The sequence below is a fragment of the Aegilops tauschii genome, chromosome 5, assembly GCF_002575655.3.
Source record: "Aegilops tauschii subsp. strangulata cultivar AL8/78 chromosome 5, Aet v6.0, whole genome shotgun sequence".
NCBI classification, from domain to species: Eukaryota; Viridiplantae; Streptophyta; class Magnoliopsida; order Poales; family Poaceae; genus Aegilops; species Aegilops tauschii.
Window position 1 is genome coordinate 244,585,345 of NC_053039.3, and position 22,031 is coordinate 244,607,375.

Sequence of the window (22,031 nt, forward strand, 5' to 3'; positions counted from 1 at the left end):
CCAATGCCAGTTGTTGTTTTTTCCTCGTTTTTGTCTTTTATAGAAAATCAATACCAAACGGAACGAAACTTTTTAACGATTTTTCTTGGACAACAAGACACCTAGGAAGCTTCGGGAGGAGGCCAGAAGACCCACGAGGAGGCCACAAGCCCTAGGGGAGCGCCCCAGGGGCACCCCCTAGGCTTATGGGCCCCTCGCAGCTCCTCTAACCCTAACTCCAGCACTATAAATTCCCAAATATTCCCCTTACGTCAGAGGGCAAACCAAAAATACTTTTCCGCCGCCGCAAACTTCTGTTCTTGTGAGATCCCATCTTGGGGCCTTTTCCGGCACTCTGCCGGAGCGGGATTCGATCACGGAGGGCCTCTACACCAACCTTGCTGCCCTTTCGATGATGCGTGGGTAGTTTACCACAGACCTAAGGGTCCATAGCTAGTAGCTAGATGGCTTATTTTCTCTCTTTGATCTTCAATACAATGTTCTCCTCGATGTTCTTGGAGATCTATTTGATGTAATCTTATTTTGCGGTGCGTTTGTTGAAGTTCGATGAATTGTGGATTTATGATCAGATTATTTATGAATATTATTTGAGTCTTCTGAACTCTTTTATGCATGATTAAGATAGCTTTGTATTTCTCGTCAATCTATCGATTTGGTTTGGCCTACTAGATTGGTTTTTCTTGCAATGGGATAGGTGCTTTATGATGGGTTCAATCTTGCGGTGTCCTCACCTAGTGACAGTAGGGGTAGCGAGGCACGTATTGTACTGTTGCCATTAAGGATAAAAAGATGGGGGTTTTACCATATTGATTGGATCTATCCATCTGCATCATGTCATCTTGCTTAAGGGTTACTCCGTTCTTGTTAACTTAATACACTAGATGCATGCTAGATAGCGGTCGATGTGTGGAGTAATAGTAGTAGATGCAGGCAGGAGTCGGTCTACTTGTCACAGACGTGATGCCTATATTCATGATCATTGCCTTAGACATCGTCATAACTTTGCGCTTTTCTATCAATTGCTCAACAGTAATTTGTTTACCCACGGTATGCTTTCTTCAAGAGAGAAGCCTCTAGTGAAACCTATGGCCTTCGGGTCTATTTCTCATCATATTTTTTCAGATCTATAAAACCAAAAACCAAAAAATACCTTGCTGCAATTTATTTATATTTACTTTATTTTCCCTTTTATTTATCTTTTATATCTATCTCTATTAGATCTCACTCTTGCTACTAACTGTGAAGGGATTGACAACTAGGGCTGCAAACGAGTCGAGTTCGAGCGAGTTGGAGTTGGCTCAGCTCAACTCATATGAAAATTCGAGCGAGCTCAAACTAAGTGAAGCTCAAAGCCGAGCTGTAAAAGATGACTCATGCTCAGCTTGTAACGATCTCGAGTCTATCTCGAGCTAGCTTCGCGCTAAATGAGATGGTAAAAATCATATATCTATGGTGAATATCCCAACTAGATAAGGCTCAACAGGACATGAGAAAGCACTAAAAAAATATTACTCCAATCAAGATGATGATAATATAATTTTTTTCAAAGTAGTTTGACCTATTCTCTCACAACCAAAAGTTTAGTACCCAAATAAGATAATGATTCGCGACAGACATATAGTTGGGAAAACAAACTATTGGCCAAAGACCATAATAAGGCCTAAACCTGTTTTGAAAGAAATATGGCCTAAATCTTCTTTACACTTAATTAAACTTTCATATTTGCTGGTAAATAAACAGGAGAAAATTGTGGACAACATATGTGGTAATAAATTAAATATATTTCCATTTAATATATGGCATGATCATTTAACATAGTGATATCATGTCAAGCTATCAAGCTAAAATCGAGCGAGCTAGTATTGCCTCAAGATCAGCTCGTTTCTCGATCGAGTTACATAAAGTGTTCAAACACAGCTCCTTTATTTTCGAATCAATCTTGAGTCGAGCTAAAATACAAGTCGATCTCGAGCGGTTCACGAGCCTCGAGGTTTTCTTGCAGCCCTATTGACAACCCCTTTTTCGCGTTGTGTGCAAGTGTTTGTTAGTTTGTGTAGGTGCGTCTATTGGAGACTTGCTTGTGCCTCCTACTGGATTGATACCTTGGTTCTTAACTGAGGGAAATACTTATCTCTACTTTGCTGCATCACCCTTTCCTCTTCAAGGAAAGAATCAAAGTAGGCTCAAGAAGTGGTAGGAAGAATTTCTGGCGGCGTTGCCGGTGAGGTTCTATATCAAGCCTACCAAGTACCTATCATAAACTCTCATCTCTTGCACTTATATTATTTTTCATTTGCCTCTTGTTTTCCTCTCCCCCACTTCTAAAACGTTTTCAGAAAAACACAAAAATATTTGCCCTTTTTTTCCTTCTTTTTCGTTCGTCTTTTCGTTTGCTTTGTTTGCTTGTGTGGTAGATTGCTTGCTTTGTCACGATATCTCAAGAAAATACCAAGTTGTGTGACTTTTCCAACACTAATAATAATGATTTTATTAGTACTATGATTGCTCTCGTCACTAGTGCAGAATCTTATGAAATTAATGTCGCTTTGTTGAATCTTCTTATGAAAGAACAATTTTCTGGTGGTCCTAATGAAGATGATGCATCCTATCTAAATACTTTCGTTGAGTTGTGTGATATGCAAGGAAAAAAATGTGTGGATAATAATATTGTTAAATTGAATCTATTTTCGTTCTCGCTACGAGATCGTGCTAAAACTTGGTTTTCATCTTTGGCTAAAAGTAGTATTGATTCTTGGAATAAGTGTAAAGGTGCTTTTATTTCCAAGTATTTTCCTCCCACTAAGATCATCTCCCTTAGGAACGATATAATGAATTTTAAGCAACTTGATCATGAACATGTTGCACAATCTTGAGAGAAGACTCTAGTGAAACCTATGGCCCCCGGGGTCTACTTCTCATCATATATTTTTCAGATCTATAAAACCAAAAATCCAAAAATACCTTGCTGCAATTTATTTATATTTACTTTATTTTGCCTTTTATTTATCTTTTATATCTATCTCTATTAGATCTCACTCTTGCTAGTGACCGTGAAGGGATTGGCAACCCCTTTTTCGCGTTGTGTGCAAGTGTTTGTTAGTTTGTGCAGGTGCATCTATTGGGGACTTGCTTGTGCCTCCTACTAGATTGATACCTTGGTTCTTAACTGAGGGAAATACTTATCTCTACTTTGCTGCATCACCCTTTTCTCTTCAAGGGAAAAATCAACGCAAGCTCAAGAAGTAGCAAGTGGGGCGGCCGCAGCGGGGAGTCGGGGCGGCAGCGGGAGGCGGTGGTGGTGAATTGGGGGCGAAGGCAGTGGGGATCTAGGCGGCGGCAGGAGGCGGAGCGGTGACGGATGAGAGGAGTCGGGGCGGCGGCGTAGGTGTGGCGGAGCGGCCGGAGGGGCCGGAGGTGGCGCGGGACGGCAGCAGCGTGGCGTGGTGCGGGGTGACTGTTGAGCGGTGGCGGCAGTTCGGTCAGTGACCGGGAGGAAGAGGAATGGGGGAGGGAAATGAAATGAAAGGTAGTCGACAGTTGGCGCGCGGCCGCCAGTTTTACATCTCCAGATGGTGGAGATGCAAATTTTCATCGTGAGGTGTTGTAGTTTACATCTTTTATTAGAGATGCAAAAGTTAGCTATTTTTGCATCTACATCTTTTATTAGAGATGCTCTAATAGGTTCAGATCTGAAATCATGGCATCTAAAATCATGGCACTCGTGAACATAGTGGACACTAGGGAACAAGCCCTAAAAAATTGACACAATTACATAAGAAATCCCATCCATCTACATCACCATCTAATATGCCTACAAAGGAATTACTCGCTCCCAACGGTAAGAATCATGGGATTGTTGATGAAGAAGGGTTGGTGATGACGGTGGCGATGAATCCTCCTCTCTGGAACCCCGAACGGACTCCAGATCGGGCCTCCCGATGATGAACAAGATGTGACGGCGGCTCCGTATCATAAAATGTGATAATTCTTTCTCTCTGATTTTTTCTTGGGAAGACGGTATATGTAGGCTTGGAATTAGGTCAGACGGCCGTTCGTGGGATCCACAAGGCAGCATGGCGCCTCTGCCTTGTGGGCTGCTGGTGGCTCCCCTCTGGTATCTTTGCACTAGTATTTTTTTATATTGCAATCTCCATGAAGTTTTGTCCAATTCTGAGGACTATTATTTCTGCACAAAAATAACATCAAAGTAGTTCTGTTGAAAACAACATCAGTTCGGGTTAGTTTCATTTAAATCCTGCAAATTAAAGTTCGAAACAAGAGCGTAAGTGTTTGAAAAGTAGATATATTTTGGAGACGTATCAGGGGGATTGAGGGGTGGTCGTTAATGCAGCAGGGGTCGAGGCGCGCGCCGAAGTATTGATGGAATGTTGCCCGAGTAGGGCCCGAACCCACTACCACACGTCATGTTGACCAACACTCAAACTTGACACGTGGTCTGGTTCGACTAGCTGGGGAGTCTGGTCCGGTGTAACTAAGACAAGACCGGGCTCGTGAAATTTAAAGGTGTTGCGCGAAAGCTCTCTTGCGTCGATCGGTCATCTCATCAACAAATCAAGACCGAAGTGCTTCATCTGACTTCGGGAGCAGGCCAGCCGTAGGAGGTCGGCGAGAAGCGTTCACTTTCAGGGAAGTTTCAAAGAACCAGTTTCAACCTCAGCAAGCGAAAAGGTGGCGTTGACGATCGGTGTCGATCGGGATGCAACCAAGCTTGAAGAGCGGTTTGGGGGCCACCGATGGTGTTTACCGTGGTCGACTCATGGGCCCTACAGAAGGAAGACTCTGGAAGCCTTGCCATTCAAGACAAGGAAGTCGGAGCCATGGAGGACTCCCCTCCACCGACGTAGCCGACTAGGTCCTTGTAAACCTATGGTTCTCGATATCATATATATGTCAGGATCGAGCTAGTCGATAGACAAATTAGAATCTCTCGGTAATACCTATGCTTTGTACAACCCAATCGCAATATGCCCACAAGCAAGGGTGGAATGTTACCACATACGAAGGGTCTGAACCTGGGTAAATCTTGTCTCATGTTTCCCCTCTAATCTACTCACCTCGTCGAGACACCCTACCGTTGGAATCTACTCCGACATATGGTGCATTTTGTACCTGCAAAGGGAAATTTTGAGTTTCCCCAATGATGCAATCGAACAACTTTCATGGAACTTCCGATTCCTAAGTTTCTTTATTCATCGGTTTTTAGAATTCCAGGAATCAAATAGAACCTCTCCAAAAAGGAGGAAATGGAAAGAAACTACAAAAACGTAAACAATTGACAACGTTTGTGCTTATTTCACAAAAATGTCCATACGCGTCCATGATGTTTCTAGAATCCAACATGCGGGCCCCGTGGATCGGCTTGATGTGTATAGGCTGTGTGTTGCTGAACAAATGATCTCCGGGCATATACTACCGTTTATCCTAGCCGTTGCGTGGCTTGGCGACCATAATTTCACGAAGTGCGTGGGAAAATGGAAAAAAGACAAGTGTACACATCATGGCCGATCGGGATCGCCGCCCTGTCCTTTGTCTGCGCCTAACCAACCGGACGAGCAAACAAACAAACTTCTCCCTCGCTTTCCTCTACGCTCCAAAGTCCAAACTTTGTCCTGCCTGCAACCACGCCTTAAACAAGAGCGAAGTACTCCAGCGTAGCAGCGGTGTGCGACCATCCCAACGACGGCGGCCTCAATGTCATCGCCATCGTCCCCACCGCCGTCGCCTCACTGGCCAGCATCGGCCCGTCTCGTCGACTAGAGCCAGGCACACACAGAAAAATTCCAAACTTCCCCATGCTTGAGGGCTGAAGCAGCAGCGAGAGGAGGGGCAAGATGATGGTGCCGTCGGAGGCTGAGCCGACGTCGTCGCCGCCGCAGCCCAAGCGGCTCTACCAGGCCTGGAAAGGAAACAACGTACGTACATCCTTGCTCGACTCCCCTCTTCGCCTTCTTCTCCGTGCCTTGGTCAGAAGAGCTTTGGCGCGCCGTGCAACTGTAGATAGCCTTTCAGCTAAAATCAGGGATTCATGAAAGCTGCAGGTTTCGTCCCCCAGGTTTTTCACATGTGTGAGAGAGCAGAGTGTACCACGACAGATCATTCTTCGCTTCTCTGCAGGTATTCCTGTGCGGCGGACGGCTTATACTCGGGCCGGACGCAGCCTCCCTGCTGCTGTCATCGTTCCTCGTCGCCGGCCCAGCCATCGTCTTCTGCTACCAGATGCAGTCCAAGTTCTTCCGCTCCAACGGGCAACCACACATGCACCGGGCTGCGCTACTGATTGTTATCATCACAACACTAGTGGTTAGTCTTCATCTTGCTGTCTGCATACCTTCGGTGTCACCTTCTTCATCAGCTCTACCATCATACCCACAATAATCACAATGGCTGGAGTCAACAACAGTTCCAGCCTTCAGGCCTGAGGCTGAAACCAACAGGACGTGGGTTTCAAACTTACGATTCCAGTTGCCACTATATATACCAGATGCAACGCTGAAAAACCCTTGTGATCTTCGCCAAAAAATTGCAGGACCTGTTCTTCCTGTTCATGACATCGGCCAGGGACCCAGGAATAGTGCCACGGAACACAAGAGCCCCGCCGCCTGAAGCTGATGAACGGAACCTCCCCGCCACGCCATCTATGGAGTGGAGCGTCGGGGGCACCCCGCGGATGAGGTTTCGCCGGACCAAGGATGTCAACGTGAATGGCGTCACGGTGAAACTCAAGTTTTGCGAGACCTGCCTCAGGTACCGCCCACCACGATCCTCGCACTGCTCCATCTGCAACAACTGCGTCCAGAAGTTTGACCACCACTGCCCATGGGTTGGCCAGTGCATTGGACTCGTAAGTACACACGGTTATTGCTTATTCCCTACCATTAGTCATATAGAATATCATTATGATAAGCATCTAGCAGAGCAAAAAAAAACTAACCTTTCTTGATTGAACTTTATCTTCAGTAAGAGCCAGGAAGAGAAAAGATCAAACAATCTTTCTTTCCAAGTAAAAGTCCAGACCTAGCCTAACTCCCTTTAATCACCTCTTAGTTTTCTTTCAGTGCAAAGTTAAGGTATATCTAAAGCTATGTAGTTTACGAAAGATATTTACATTCGGGATTGTAACAGTACTACAAAACTTTTCTTAACCAATTAAGTTGAATGAGAACATACAGCTAGTGGCAGCAAGTCGTTAGTGTATTCCATTATCTGACTAGATTTGCAGGTAAGGTTACCGAACAAGCAAACAGATTTGTGAACTAAGTCCTGAACTATACCTAACATATATCCCACTAGTTGACTTTTGAGGCCTCAATTGCAGTTGGCCCATCATAATCACAATGTTTTTTATTTGCCTTGCAGAGAAACTATCGCTACTTCTTTCTATTCATCGCCACATCGACATTCCTGTGCATATCCGTCTTAATCTTTTCATGGTTGAATGTCCACGGCGAAATGCAAGACAACGGCGGCTCTATCTGGAAGGCCTTGCGCAAGGAAGTCTATTCTTTTGTTCTAATCATCTACACTTCAATTGTTGTATGGTTCGTCGGTGGCCTAACAGTACTGCATCTCTATCTGATCAGTACTAATCAGGTAAAATTTAGTTCATTTTGCTGCAATTTTAGATAATTGTTGTAGTTTCTAGTCCTTCTAACTGTAACTGGAGTAATGCACTTGAGTACACTACACAATACTCATAGGTCTAATCTCTTGAACTAGCTGCTCCATATACCATGATGGAGGGACAGGAAAATGTGAGTTTCCTGCCTTGGTCGATTAAGTAGAAACAGCGTGAAAATGTGAGTTTCCTGCCCTGGTGAAAAGGTGGGGCAGAGCCGTATGACGTGAGTGGATTGTTTGTGATGTCTGATGGTGTAGGAGTTAATTGCAATGCATATTACTGTTGTATTTTATGTTAATATGCTTGCATAATTTTACTGATATCAATTACAAATTCTGCAGACAACATACGAAAACTTCAGATACAATTATGACAAGAAGGATAACCCTTACCGAAAGAGCATTACAAAAAACTTTGCCGAAGTGTTCTTCACCAAGATCCCTCCTCCACTGAACGACTTTCGATCACATGTAGGTGAGGGTGCACTGGAAGCTGGGTTCTACACTCCATATATTGGGTTGGATGTGACCAATACAAGGGAAAAGATTGATACAGATATGAGAGAGAAAGAAGTACTCGTAGGGGGGATACAGATTCCAACAGTATTGCAGAATATAGACTATGGTTCCTTTGAAGATGGTTTTTATGACAAGAACAGGAACAATGGCAACAAAACAGTGGCTTTTGCTCCAGCTTGGGCACAAAAAGGAAGTGAAGATGCTGGAACATCTGCAGCAGCTACCACAGCATGCAAGGAAGAAACTAGTGAGGACGATGCTAAGGAAATTACTAATTCAAATACAAGTTCCGCACGGACATCTACAGAAGCTAACACGATATCTGAGGATGAAATAGTTCAGGACGATGCTAAAGAAAGTAACACCCCAGATAGAAGTCCCGCCCAGTCATTGAAAGACATGAGCTGATAAGTATCGCTCATATATGTTTAGGAATTTGTCTATAGATATGGCCACTGTGAGTTGGCATCATTCTTTACAATGTATAGAAAAGGCAAGTGCAAGACTATTCAATTACGTCAGCAAATGATTTAAGGAGTGTAATGAACCAAAGTATTATCAACATTGTTTGTACATTTTTACATTAGATGTTCCTAACTCTTAAGGCATGTTGACCTTGCATGACAAAAGTTGACATAGCAAGAGAAGAGTTTGAATAGTTCTATTGATGAACTCAAGCAGGTCAGATGATATAATGAAGTGCTCCCCCCGTACAGAGGGAGTACTTCACAAAAATAAATAACAGAAATATATACTCCCTCCGTCCCAAAATTCTTGTCTTAGATTTGTCTAGATACGGATGTATCTAACACTAAAACGTAACTAGATACATCCGTATTTAGACAAATCTAAGACAAGAATTTTGGGACGGAGGGAGTATAATTTAAGGGTAAACAGAAAGGAGCAACCTACCATACAACAATTCAGATTTGTGCAAATTACAACACGAACATGATGGATGCACATAACTTAACTTCAAGAGTACAGCTGAATTTATAATTTAAGGGTAAGCAGACGCCATGGAACAAGGTAGTACAAAGCATCAACAGAATCAATGCCACTGGTCGTTATTGGGGAGAGTACAGCTGCTTACAGCTATAGCACACTTAACTATCCAGAACAACTGGAAATTTGTAACTCAAGCAAAGTTGCCCAAAAGCAGTACCACGGGTCGCCCAAGCTCTCAAGGCTGGTAGACATCTGGAAGCTGAAGGCCTACACTGGCAGCAGATTTGTTCAATATCTTCTTCATTTCATCAGATCGATCCACGGCTATATTGTACGAGAATAGCAGTTCCTGGACGATCAAGCATATTTTGCAGTTAGTGGAATACACGGTGCATGAAAAGCCAAAGGTGCTATGACCACTATTACAAGGATGTGATCATGTGAATGACTTGTTCAATCTAAAATAGGTTGTGTTCTGGAAATCAGTAATAAAGCGAGCATATTCTGGTATTATAATAGTATCGTTTACTTATAACGCAAATTCTATTAGTTAGATATCACCATTCAAACTAGACTGCCAGAGCAATATCGCTCTAAAATGGTGATCTAACGAGGTTGCATCATGGAATTTAGGAATTAGATAAGCTTTGTTGTCTATTCTAATACACTTCGGACGCAAAACTTTTTTGTTGCATGGACAAAACAATTAGCACATATCAAAAGTATAGAAAGACAGGTCGATCAGCTAAATGCAAATCCAAAATATCTCAGTCTCGACCGCGTGGGCGGTGAGTCGCCAGCAGCAGGCGTGGCGGCGGCATCTTCCGGCAGACAGCGCCCACTGGTGGTGGCTGGCTAGAGTCTCGACCGCATGTGCGGTGAGTCGCCAGCAGGAGCTGGTCACGGCGCGGTTCCCTTGCGTCAGATCTGGGGGTGCGTGCTCCCCCTCTGCAACTTCTCTCCCGCCGCACTTGGCGGCTTGCGGTCTCGACTGTCGGCCTTGGTGCATCGGGGACCGAGGGAAACTCTGGTCGGCCCGTCCGTCCCGGCGGTGGCGACGGCCTTGGTCGCCGTTTTCCTCCATGGAGGCACCGTTGAGGTCCCCTGTCCCCACCCCGACCCCATGCCTGGGTGAAAGCCCAAAATCCTCTCGAATTGGGCGGCGGTGGCGCCATGTGCGCCGTGCCCTTTTTGGAGGCGTTGCCTGGGGTGTTCGGGTGCTCGGAAAATAGGAGCTGCAGGCGGAGGGGTTGAGTACTCTGGCTTCGAGTTGGTGTGGAGGAGCTGAGTGGCGAAGGTGTCTGCATGTTTTTGAATGGTGCTCCCCGGTGGCGGCTCGTGTCGCCCAATTCCGGTGGTGTGGCGCCCTCAATCCAGGCGGAAGAGGATGGGTTCCCCTTTTCTGGCGGTGGCGGCATGGTGGAAGCCATAGGCACCCGACCTTCAGTTGTGGCCCGACTCAGCCGGCTGCCTTGCTCGCTCTTGCTGATCTTCGTTCTTCTCGGTGATGGTGGCTGCCTCGTTCGATGGCGAGCGCTCCTGGAAGCTCTCCAGCTCCTCTTGGTTGTTCTTGGACAGTGGCAGTGCGGCTAGCAAGGTGTGCTCGATTAAGGGTGGTCGATCTGTGGCTGCGTCAAGGATGGCATCCTGCTAGCTCTCGGGCTCATGGCGCCTTTCGAGCCAAGGCGAGGGGATAGGGTTCCCCTTCAGAATAGAGAAGGAAGATGTTGTGTTCCTCTAGTCGCACGATCTGTTGTCCGGCTGTGCTGGTTGGCTGTTCCAAGCTTTGCCGCATCTGCCATTTCTTCTTTGGTGCAATTGTGAGGAGTGCATCTGCATTCAAGCTTTGTTCTTTCTATTCCCTACTCTAGGATGCTTGTAGTGGATCATGTTGTTGTTAGCTTTCCAGTTTGCTCCATTGCATCAGTTTAGCCGATTTGGTTTGTACTCCCTCTGTTCCTAAATATAAGTCTTTTTAGAGATTCCAATAAGAGGCTACATACGGATGTATATAGACATATTTTGGAGTATAGATTCACACATTTTGCTCCGTATGTAGTCACTTATTAGAATCTCTAAAAAGACTTACATTTAGGAACGGAGTGAGTACTTGTAAGAGTGTTGTAATTCCTCGCCGGTTGATGGCTTTGTTAATTCAGAGCCGGCCTCATTTAGAGTCTTTCATCTAAAATATCCCAGTCCCAAATTAACCACAGCAGTAAGCTCCCACGAACTACCGTCTTCATTAGCATTTCGGCGAACACAAGCAGACCTTTCTAACCGGAAGCACCAACAGAAAAAATTCGTCATACCTTCTGGTGTTGGATGCTTGTGAGATGGTAGGCGTAGTCCCCGGCGAGCCGCAGTCTCGCTCTGGCGTCGGCCTCCGTGCCGGCCGGGCTGCGGAACTCGGCGGCCACGAACTCGCGGAAGTGCTTCTTATCGGCGCCCCCGCCGACGTGCTTCTGCACTGCCTTCATGACCCTCCGGTACGCGGCTGCGGTGCCCGCCATCGGTTCGTCTCGCTCAAAGCTGGCACGACGCGGCGGCGGCGACGGCGACTGCGATGCGGGACGGCTGCGGGCCTGCGGCGGCGACGATCTGCTGCCCCACGCTCTCCCTGATTCCTGTTCGGCTAGGCGGCCGTTTGATCAGAGCATTTGCGGCCCAGATCGAACGAGGAAATGGCCCATGGCGTTTTGTCGAAACACCCTCGTAGTTACTCTGAATAATCATTTGGACCCAAGCGGTCGATTTGAGATTATTTTTTTCGAAACGGCGACAAAAGATTTGTCTAGCTCCATGGAGGCCTTAATTTAAAAACTTCAAAATGCAAACCTTTTCGTTTCAAAAAAATCTGAAAATTTTATATATACCTAAATACATAATGTACATGGGTGCAAATTTTCAGGTCGAAAAACGTTAAAACGAGAGCTCCACAAAAGAGAGAAATCTGAGACTTTTTAGTATATGTACTGTTCATTTTCAAAGTCCATGATTTTTTTTGTGCAGCCAGCAGTTCAAGATATTTCATCTTGAAAATTTTCACACATACACATTACATCCTTGCATACATGTGTACTGTATTTCTTTTCAGATTTTTTGAAACTGAAAATTTATAAATTTGAAAATTTCAAAATAAAAGTCTTCATGGAGCTCGGTCTCCAAAATGGCCTACTCATATCTATATCTATACCAATATAAAAAGAGCCAAAGAGGCAAATTCAATTAATCTCGGCCATTAAACCAGGTCAATCCAACAAACCAGACTGCTCTAATGTCAAGAGCTCAACATGCTTAGCGTGGCGAACCAACCTGTGGTTTGATGGTTAGGATGACAGTGATATCCCCGGCCCACCAGGGTTCAAGTCCTGGTGCTCGCATTCATAAAGGTGAGAGTCTCTCAGAGGTGCTCATAGGGGTAGAGTGTGCGTGTGTGCATTCATAAAGGTGAGTGTATGAGCATATATATAAGTGCTTACGTCTATATTGTGTTAAAAAACATATTTAATGTGCAATTGATATCATATCAAATACTAATATGGACACTAACCACATATTAATGTGTAAATAATATACTACCTAATATTACATGCACATAATATATGCCTAATATCAACTATCCTACACAATCTACATGCAATTTATATACTCTCAAATATCAACGTGCATTGCACATACACATTACTAGTAAAGAAGAAGGGTGACAGAAGTTTTTTAGGGCGAGGTCATTACTCCTTAATAAATGAGACAAAAGCCTACTCTCGCGGCATAATAGAACCCAGGTGCTTCGCACCGGCGATCACCCACAACCCAGCTTCGGCCCTAACATGTGTGAAGATGATGGAAGGTAGTGTAGACTTGTTGCGAAAAACCTGCATGTTCCTCTCGTTCTATAGGGCCCACGCCACAAGCATGAGTGTGGTGACAATAACTTTCCTCTTGTGACCCTGGGTGAGCACTACGACATTTCACCAAGCATGCACCAAAGGCATACCACCCCAATGGTTAAGACGCAACTCCGAGCCACCAAGCCACTCCTTCACGGCCTCCCACACCCATAAGGAGTATCTACACTTGAAGAGAAGGTGCGCCGCGGACTCCGGCTCCCTACGACACAGCTGGCAAAGGCCACGGCTAGGCAAAAGTACACACGTATGTATATACTCTCGCCGTTCATAAATACATACAACATACAGACTCAAATAAATGAACAAATGCATTAAAACATGTTTATATGCATATAATTCATAAAAAAATATAACATCTTATATTTGTGAACGAGGGAGTTTTTTTTTCAAGAAATAGACATTTTAGTTAGTTTTTATACAATCTTTTTCAAACATAATTCTTTCTTATATAACACCCAAAAGCCGTTAAAAAATACCCAAAGGCATCTTATAACTGAAGTTTATCCTGAAAAGCATACAATGAAAAAACCAGGAACTCCTGAGGTGAGACTTGAACTTAGGTTGGCGACATCCCCATCGGGTATTGTCTACCAGTTGGCCCCTGCTTAATTCTCAGGAAAACATACAATGAAAAGACAACAAAACACAAAATGACTAGAAAAAGTAAAATTACATTTAAAAACATATTGACCGTCCCCTTCCTTCAATTGTACCAGCAAGGAGGGAAAAAGACACATGCATACACCAATCTCATACCCTACTTTGAAGACCGTATCACTCGTCTCTAGAAACAAGATACAATAACCGCTAGAGAAATATCGGTTGGGGCATCACTCCATGCAACATAGAATTGCAATCATTCGTCATCAGTCCAGAAGGTCGGAGAAACCGGATCATGTCACAGAAGAGGTCATAGTCGATGTACCAAGATCCGATCAACTGCCGAGATTTAAAGAGAGCCAACAAATTTGGCAACGCCTACCCTCACAGGTATGACGTCGTTGAGGTAGGAGAGACCGGAGAGACCTTATTCCAATGTATCATCGTCGCCACCACTCATCGATGTCGCCGCGAAAACAAAAACCTAGGAGAAACAACAACTAAGAAAAAGGGAAGGGAAAGATTCCCACTCCCCTAGCCACCGATGAACCACCAGGCAGGAAAAACCGAAAGAGGAGAGAGGCAGCGGCGTGGAAGAAACTGTGACAGCAAGAGTTAGGGACAAGGGGCTGTTGTTGCCATAACACAATTCTTTGGCTGACTCACGCAGGAAATGTGTTCTGTGCCATCTACTGGATAATATAATTCTTCTTTTTTTGCGAGAAAACAATATAATTCTCCTTTTAACTAGACAGTATCATAAGACTTCTGATAAAGTTCAGCACAAACATTAGACCAGGAACAAGCTTTAACAAATTCCCAAAAGGACAAGAAAAAAATGTTTTAGCAAACATGGATAACAAGTTCACTTGGCACCAGTTTAACATGTGTGTCAGGGAAGAATAAACTACTGTACATTGATGTACAGCTAGTATAAACTTGGACTGGAGAACATGATCCAGTCATCGTTACAACCAGGCAAACGTTTCAGAGATCATTGGTGCTCAAATTTACAAACATTTTTTGTAGTGATAAAACCAGGAACAGCCTTATTTTCATCAAGATTATAGCACAACAATATTCATGTTCCTCCAGAGAGAAAATACGGCATTCACACCTCATCCTACGGTGAAAGAGTCTTTTATTGCAGCAGAAGTAAAAGAAAACAGACACCAAAACATACTCCACGAATAGTGCAAAGAGACAATTCAAACCAAAACATCACAAGAATATTTCTCCACGCACAGGCAAAGTCAGGGTTAACGCACAAATCAACACCCAGCAATTGCAGGACAGGAATTTGAACGGCTGAACCGTGACCAGCATTTACAAGAACTTGGGTGCACCTGACCACTGCGCCCCCTCACCAAAAGAATAATTTAGTCAGAACAAAATGCTGCTAACTATGCCTCACCACCTCTAATCACAATTCACAAATCCATTCTGGTGCAATTTCAAAAAGAAAAGTGAGCACAAATTTGCTGACTATACCACACTTTGAGATCCACATTTGCCTACCACTTATAAGTTTCAACATTTGATTGAGGCACTGGTCAAGACGACCGATGACATCAGCCAAAGAGCAGCTCACCAACTTGGAGAAGAGCATTTCCAGAACACATCCTGTTGCAGATATCCTCAAGGATCTCTACTGCATTCTTGGGAGGGTATACAGTCAGAAATCCAAGTTGAGATCGGCAGCAGGTCGCCAGATTGGACGTTTTCAAGTACCCGTCAGGTGAAATGGATCAAGACCGACAAGGGTACTATGAGCTATATGGACCTTTCACAAGACCTACAACTCTACAGATAAATTATCTACAACAACAATACAAGGTATGAAACACTGTTCTTCATCTTCCATGTTGCAATTTTGTAAGAGCATGTGCTGCAGTACTAACTTGATGTGTCAACCTCCTTCCCATGATCTTCATTTATTGTTCTTCGGAACCTTCGTAACCATATTTCATAGTCCATTGGGTACGGGGTCCCACAAAGGCTGTCAACATAATCTGCAAATGCTTTCAAAACTGCTGCAACATCACCCAACTTCTGTTGTATAACTCTCCTTGACCATGATGTCTCTCTCCATTGAAGTGCACCTTCAACCGAGTCAAGCTCTGGGCAGACTCCACCACACGAGAAATATAAAAGGTATATTAAACTTTCAGCATCAGATGCGGCACATAGCTTCCCTTCCTGAAGAGCAAAAGTAGATGAAAAGAATAGATTCATCAAAGGTCGATCCCTATCTTCTAGGATAGCATGACCCCATCCAATAAGTACAAAATGTGGTTGCCTTGAACCATTGCTGACACGGATCACATTTTCTGGCCGGATATCACCGTGACGGATTCCCGCAGATGATGCAGCAGCAAGAGCAGATAAACAGTCATGGCAACATCTCAGAGCCTCCTCAACACCAAACAATCCGTTCCGTATCAGATTTGAAATGGTCTCCCCAACTGGTGAGGTGACAAGGATTGGAGTGCTGCACAGTGGATGACCACAACTCCCACTGGAGTTCGGCTTGTTGCACGGGCCTGGATGGCCTACACGTCCAGAAGCTACCATCTGTGGTATGTATCTGCTAGAAATGTCCCTTTGCTTCATCAAGGTCAGTACTTTCGTCTGTCTTTGAACTTGGTACCAGGAATTCATATCCTCCCATGCTGGCTCCAGATGAGAAGGACTGGAACCTACATACAGCAAATAGGATTTGGTAGGCTCTTCCACAGGAACAGCACCATAAATAGGAGGCTCACTTTCTGTTCGAATATCATTGATTTGAAAACCCTTCTGGCAGTTAGAATCTTCCATGAAGACAATGGACCCTATCTCAAGCTTCAAGATTTCATCTGGTTTTACATCTACAGTGCCTTCCTCCTGCACTTCAACAATTTCAGGAGAATGACTTCGCTGCTGGAACCGAAACAGACCGTTTCCATTGGATTGTCTGTCGACCAAGTGTCTCTCCGATCTTCGACTCTGTAGCCTGGAACTATGCTCTGTGGCCAGTTCATCGAGAGAATACTTTGGTGCTCCGCAGAATTGGACCATTGAGTGGTAAACTGCAAGGAGAACTTGAAGGGTCCCAATGTCTCCCCAGTTAGCATTCCCAAGTTTATTCCATACCCGGTCAACGGAAGAAACTGTAATTTTGGCATCCTTTTTTATCCATTCAGCAGCACACTCATAAACATTGTTCAAATCAAAGTTTAGCTTGTTCAGATCGCCTTGGACATTGACCACTCCTCCAAACTGTGAGTCTACGAGGAGCACGTAAACAGAATCTGAATTTCGAAGGACAGTGGAGGACCTGCTGAGGCTCCGAGAAAGCAATACACGAAGTGCAAAGAATAGCGCCTCCCCCAGGACAGCAGGAGACAGATGCTGGTCACTCTGCACAGAAACCATTCCAATATCAGGTCTCAACAAAGCCAACACAACAATATGATCCCATCTCCCTTGCGAATGCTTTGAATTCTTGAGCAGCACAGCTGTCGCACAGACACCATCGAGTTTTCCGCTGCCAATAGCCTTCTCGGCAGGGTAAAATCTGGAGCTCGTGCTGTGTATGCAAGCAACAGAGAAAGGCATAGCTTCCTCAGGACCCCAGAAAGCTTCCCAGAGTCCCTTGATGCCAGCGTGCAGAAAATCCTCCAGGGCAAGGTGCGCAGTAGCTTCAAAAACATCCGATGTGGACGCATGAAGAGCGTTGGGCATCCGCACTAGCTGCTGAAAAGTAACACCTTCCAGAGCATAGTCAAAATTCTGCAGCTCGGCAAGGTCAAAAGGAACATCGAAAGCCGGCTTCCGGAAACCGCAGTCCTCGCTGTCCCCAGAAAACCAATCCTCTAGGCTTGCCGTCAGAAGCTCGTTGTCCACGAACTTCCGGAGGAAGTCTTTACAGGCGGATGATGATGAACCGCGCCGGTCAGGCGACTGGCCTGCGAGATACCACAAAATTCTCCAATTACAGTGTGTAAAGTTTGCACGGCAAATATGCCAAGTGATCGAATTTGAAGGACTTGAGGAAAGTACATGATTCAAGTTACTAGTATTAAGTAGTACTAGGAAATAGCAGGACAGGGCAAATAGGAGCACTCTAGAGCAGAGAAAGGAAGTGGATCACGGGTGCTAACCTGACGGCGTGGCCGCGTGAGAGCCGTGGCGAGGGCGGGGCCGGCGAGATCTTTCGGCGGCCAGGGCGAGACCGGCGAGATCTCGCGTGGGCGGGGCGGCGGGGTCGAGGCGCGCGAGATCTCGCGGCGGCGGGGTCGATGCCATCGTCGGCCCGCACCACACCTCACCGCCTTGTCACTGACTCACTGTCACCGTCGTCCTCGGCGGCGGCGTCGTCTACGTCTCCGCGGGCCGGGGGCCGAGCAACCGCCGCCTCCTCCGGCTCCTCTGCCGGTCGCCGCGCCGGATGCGGAGGGGGGGAGGCGGCGTGGGGAAGAGAAAAAAAGGAGAGGGGATTGGGGATCGAGCCGACTCGAGTGGCTGCTCTGGTTGATGAGTGCGTTGTGTGCTGCGGCTGCGGCTGGTGGGGCGAAACACCTGGGCCACATGGCAAACACTCCCATCCCCATGTAGAAAGCGATTGTTACTGTTCCGCTGTTCGCTCGCGCTGCCAATTTACAAAACCTTGCGAAAATGAGCTCCAAAACCCCCGCAAAAAACGAGTTTCAAAAATTAAAACTCTGCAAACGGTGAAAGTTCAAAATAAAAACCATGCAAACCCTATGAAATTCGGCACAGACAAATTTATTTTTATTCCGCTTGACTTTTTCTTGCGAGTAAACCAGTCGATGGCCATAGAGCCATGAGGCGCAGTGTACCCCGGCCTTTGCAGGCGAAAGGGTTCCTGCTACTTTTTCTTTATATATATGGTTTGGTTAGGGATTTATATTTTGCTCAAGGCGAGGCAGCGGCGGCTCCCTGAAGATGTAATAAAGTTCTCCTCGCCTAACCCTCGCCCTGGCGGTACATCTAGCATCGTCGAAGGGTGTGTTGAGGTGTAACTCTGAAGGATCTCGCAGGATTCGGCCAGTGTTTGTCTCCGGCGGATCTGCTTGGTTCTAGTCTTCGTTCGGGTGCCTACGAGTTGGATTCGTCCAATTTTCACTTCTCTTTGTCGACGACGGTCGTTACTATGATGCGCTGGTCTGGTGGGATCTTAGCATGACGACCTCCGAATGTTTGCTACAATAACATTTGTCTGACTCCAGTGAGGGAGGAGTGGACGACGCGCCTTCGGTTCGCTCTAGTGATTGCAATTGTCGTCGAACGGTCTACAGACTTGGATGTAATTCTTGTTACTTTCTTACTGCCATGACAATTGATGAATATGTTGAAAAAATTCCCATAAAATAAATAAGGAATTGGATTAAAGTTGTTTTCACATGTCTTACAAAGCTGATCAGAACCTAACCAAACAACTGTACGTTGGGAACTCTCATATGAGCCATAAAATGTGCAGAGCCACTGGTTGACCTCCGTACGTGCATAAAGTTGTGTCGTTGTATTCAATGAAGGAGGCCCTTTGTCTCCTCTACCAAGCCAGACACCAAGGATCCGTCGATGCTACTCTCCACAAGGGTGTCCACCCCTTTCTTGCCACAATGCTCGATGATTAGGAGCTTCATTCTCTCTAGCTTCACGGACGTACCCTGGAGAAACACTGAGATTTTCGCCTCCAGCTAGGAACGGTGGGACCAAAGAAACATCGAGAAAATCACTTCACTTGGAAGTAAAGATATTGACACATTAAGAAAATCACGTCTCTTGGAAGCTAGGAAAACACTTTTCAACTTTGATTCTTCATTTGCATTCGTTTTTTTTATTTCAATCATAACTATTTTAGCTTTACTCATGCAAATTCCTGATATCGGTTGGAAAAGAATTAACCTAAGATGGTCATCAGATGTCTGGGAACGAATCAAACTAGATGGTTATGTTTTCTCAAAATTTCTAACTCAACCCTAGAGAGCATAGGTTGAAAGGGTTGAAATGGTCAGTGATTCACACTTAAGTGATGAAGAGTACTAAACCACCATTATGGACTTTAAAAGGTGTCACCTTACGGCCACCAACTCTTGAAACCTGATAAAACATATCCCTCGTCTTTAGGAATGTGCCTTCAACATCGGTTAATGTGGCAATTGTGTGGACATATCTGTGTTAGCATTTAGTCAACATATGCATGAGGTAATACATTATGTCTTAGCTAACCAAGAAATATGTATTTATCGTTTAACCGTGATAGCCATATGATCAAGGTCTCCATATCCTCTTGCACTCGCATTCATGATCGTACGCTCGTTGAAAGGCCGATAGAAATAATTATCTTTCAATTGGCCAAAAAGCAAATTAATTTATATAAACATATAATACTTTGTTGTTAGAATGCTACGTCGATATCACATACTTAAGGGGTTACATTTTGGTCAAATTATAGCGTAGAGATCATGCGAAGTGGCCATTTCTTATAGTTGAACGTATAATTGTGTCAAACAAAATATATCCATTATGGCAATACCATTTATGAAAGTATTTCCCATAATTTGTATTTAATTCTTCCAATATCAACCAATCTTTGGAAGAACATTTCCAAGGTAAGCTAGATATCCATCCCCAAGAATGAGAAACTCATTGGCATTGTATTGCCAAAAACTGGCACTGCAACTTATAGTCTTGTCTTAGAATTTCAACTGGGTTTGCTTTCCTTTTCATTGCAATGCGCTCAAGGAGGTATTTCCTAGGATTTTTTTTTTACCTATTGTAATTACCCTCCTTTACCAAGTTTTCAGTTGACATTGTTTTTGTGTGAATTACATGATTTTTTTACTCTAAAACGGGTGCTAGAAAGTCAGGCCTCTCACAGGGCATAGTTGTCACATAAACAAAAGTAAAAAAAAACTTTATATCAATCGGGTGAACATTTTCCTTTGAAATTGTGTATGAAATACTAGATCATAGGAATAATTTCTATATTTTTTTATTGCAAAAAAGACCTATATCTATCATAAAGATGCACTAGAAGTACAAAAGGTCATCAAACATAATAAAAATTACATCAAGGTCTCTGGACCACTAAACGACTATTGCCATCAAAAGAATGAGCCGTCGACTCGATGTTGTCGTGGCTCCCTTATCGAAACCGGCATGTCCTCCTCGATGGCAATGTCGGAAGTTATTTAAGAAAGAGTTGGAAAATACCCCCTCCATAAAGAAATATAAAAGCGTTTAGATCAAGAGAGTATAAATTATAAAGGGGCGATGATTGCAATGTTATCGATATGCTGTACGGCGCCCCTGAAACAAAAACAGACATCAAGAACAAGAAGGACACGCGCGAGCATTTTCTCGCTGACCCTGCCCGTCCTTGAGATGCCATGTTCTTTAAACATGGAAACTGAGCACCACAAAATGAATGAACACGTAAAGATTTGAGTCCACCATTATTCGCATCACACCTGGAAAAGTCGAGAATGTCAAAATACGTACAGTTCCTACCTACGAGCGCTGCCGCTGTGATCAGGCACAGCTACCTAGGAGCTAGTATACTACTCCCTCCGTAAAGAAATATAAGAGCGTTTAAATCATTACTTATATTTGTTTACAGAGGAAGTACTACTGACTGAATCAGGAACCGATGGAGATGGATAAACTAACTATTGGGAGGAGAAGTAAACAAGTCATGGGTGGCGTTAACCTGTTCCTAGTGTCCGATGTGCTGAGAAAGCGAGCGGACGGAATCATGGAGGAGGGAGAGGCGGGTGCGCTCGATCGATCGGCCAGCAATCCTCAAAGGCGTCGAGACAGGCACGCGCTTAGCTGTGCCAGGACAGAATGATGGGATACGGCGTGCAAAAGAGAGGCATAGCATGCCGCGTTGTATAGTTTGATCTTTCCTCCATGCCAGCTGAAGCTGAAAGCAAACGCATGCGACCAGACGCAAAAGCGCGAGAGCTGCTCGGAGTAGTTTGGTTGGGGGCGTCCGTCCGTCGTGGTGGGCGGGCTACTGAGCTGGGACCATGAGGGCACGTACGCACGCGTGTGTATAATTATGCGGAGCCGGTGAGGCGAAAGGAATGGGTCGATCGACAGGTACGGCGACCGCCTCACTTGGAGCACACGCTTGCCAGCTTCTGTGCCCTGTTTTGTTCCTTGTAAATCTGCATGCCTAGCTTTAGCAGATAGCGGCAGCTCGCGTCAATCATCGCTGCTGCCTTGCTTCGAGGCGATTGTCGGGCTTTGCTCTTGCACGATGATTATCATGTATACTCTCTCCGTTTTTAAATATTTGTCTTTCTAGAGATTTCAACAAATAACTACGTACAGAGAAAAATAAGTGAACCTACACTTTAAAATATGTCTAAGTATGTGGTAGTTCATTCGAATCTCTAA

At 44.8% G+C, this 22,031-nt stretch overlaps 3 protein-coding genes across 4 annotated transcripts; 1 reads left to right on the forward strand and 2 right to left on the reverse strand.

Annotated features, from left to right (window-relative positions):
• The first annotated feature begins 5,606 nt into the window (after positions 1 to 5,606).
• LOC109769948 (probable protein S-acyltransferase 1) lies at positions 5,607 to 8,738 on the forward strand. Of its 2 annotated transcripts, none has more exons than XM_045228850.2 (5): positions 5,607 to 5,933; positions 6,060 to 6,321; positions 6,548 to 6,862; positions 7,378 to 7,611; positions 7,981 to 8,738. In XM_045228850.2, exons 2-5 carry the CDS (start codon positions 6,238 to 6,240, stop codon positions 8,563 to 8,565), a joined length of 1,218 nt encoding a protein of 405 aa, XP_045084785.1. In that variant the 5' UTR covers positions 5,607 to 5,933; positions 6,060 to 6,237; the 3' UTR covers positions 8,566 to 8,738. The 2 variants fall into 2 exon arrangements, with proteins under 2 accessions (XP_045084785.1, XP_020184243.1); XM_020328654.4 differs by having other exon boundaries at positions 5,612 to 5,933; positions 6,136 to 6,321.
• A 357-nt stretch (positions 8,739 to 9,095) lies between these two features.
• On the reverse strand, positions 9,096 to 11,769 carry LOC109769952 (uncharacterized). The gene is made up of 2 exons (XM_020328658.4): positions 11,418 to 11,769; positions 9,096 to 9,454 (listed from the first exon to the last, which is right to left on the reverse strand). Exons 1-2 carry the CDS (start codon positions 11,616 to 11,618, stop codon positions 9,341 to 9,343), a joined length of 315 nt encoding a protein of 104 aa, XP_020184247.1. The 5' UTR covers positions 11,619 to 11,769; the 3' UTR covers positions 9,096 to 9,340.
• Positions 11,770 to 14,823: 3,054 nt separating this feature from the next.
• Positions 14,824 to 18,188, reverse strand: LOC109769947 (uncharacterized). Its single transcript, XM_020328653.4, has 2 exons — positions 17,762 to 18,188; positions 14,824 to 17,566 (listed from the first exon to the last, which is right to left on the reverse strand). The coding sequence occupies exons 1-2, from the start codon at positions 17,904 to 17,906 to the stop codon at positions 15,513 to 15,515; spliced, it is 2,199 nt and encodes a 732-aa protein (XP_020184242.1). The 5' UTR covers positions 17,907 to 18,188; the 3' UTR covers positions 14,824 to 15,512.
• Between the last annotated feature and the right edge of the window lie 3,843 nt (positions 18,189 to 22,031).

Bases quoted from the DNA above. Each gene is read 5' to 3' on its own strand.
- LOC109769948 (XM_020328654.4), top strand. From the start codon at position 5,853: ATGATGGTGCCGTCGGAGGCTGAGCCGACGTCGTCGCCGCCGCAGCCC. The intron at 6,322-6,547 runs GTTAGTCTTCAT...AAAAAATTGCAG, and splicing joins TTATCATCACAACACTAGTG to GACCTGTTCTTCCTGTTCAT. The intron at 7,612-7,980 runs GTAAAATTTAGT...CAAATTCTGCAG, and splicing joins ATCTGATCAGTACTAATCAG to ACAACATACGAAAACTTCAG.
- LOC109769952 (XM_020328658.4), bottom strand. From the start codon at position 11,618: ATGGCGGGCACCGCAGCCGCGTACCGGAGGGTCATGAAGGCAGTGCAG. The intron at 9,455-11,417 runs GTATGACGAATT...TTGATCGTCCAG, and splicing joins CAAGCATCCAACACCAGAAG to GAACTGCTATTCTCGTACAA.
- LOC109769947 (XM_020328653.4), bottom strand. From the start codon at position 17,906: ATGGCATCGACCCCGCCGCCGCGAGATCTCGCGCGCCTCGACCCCGCC. The intron at 17,567-17,761 runs GTTAGCACCCGT...GGTATCTCGCAG, and splicing joins TCACGCGGCCACGCCGTCAG to GCCAGTCGCCTGACCGGCGC.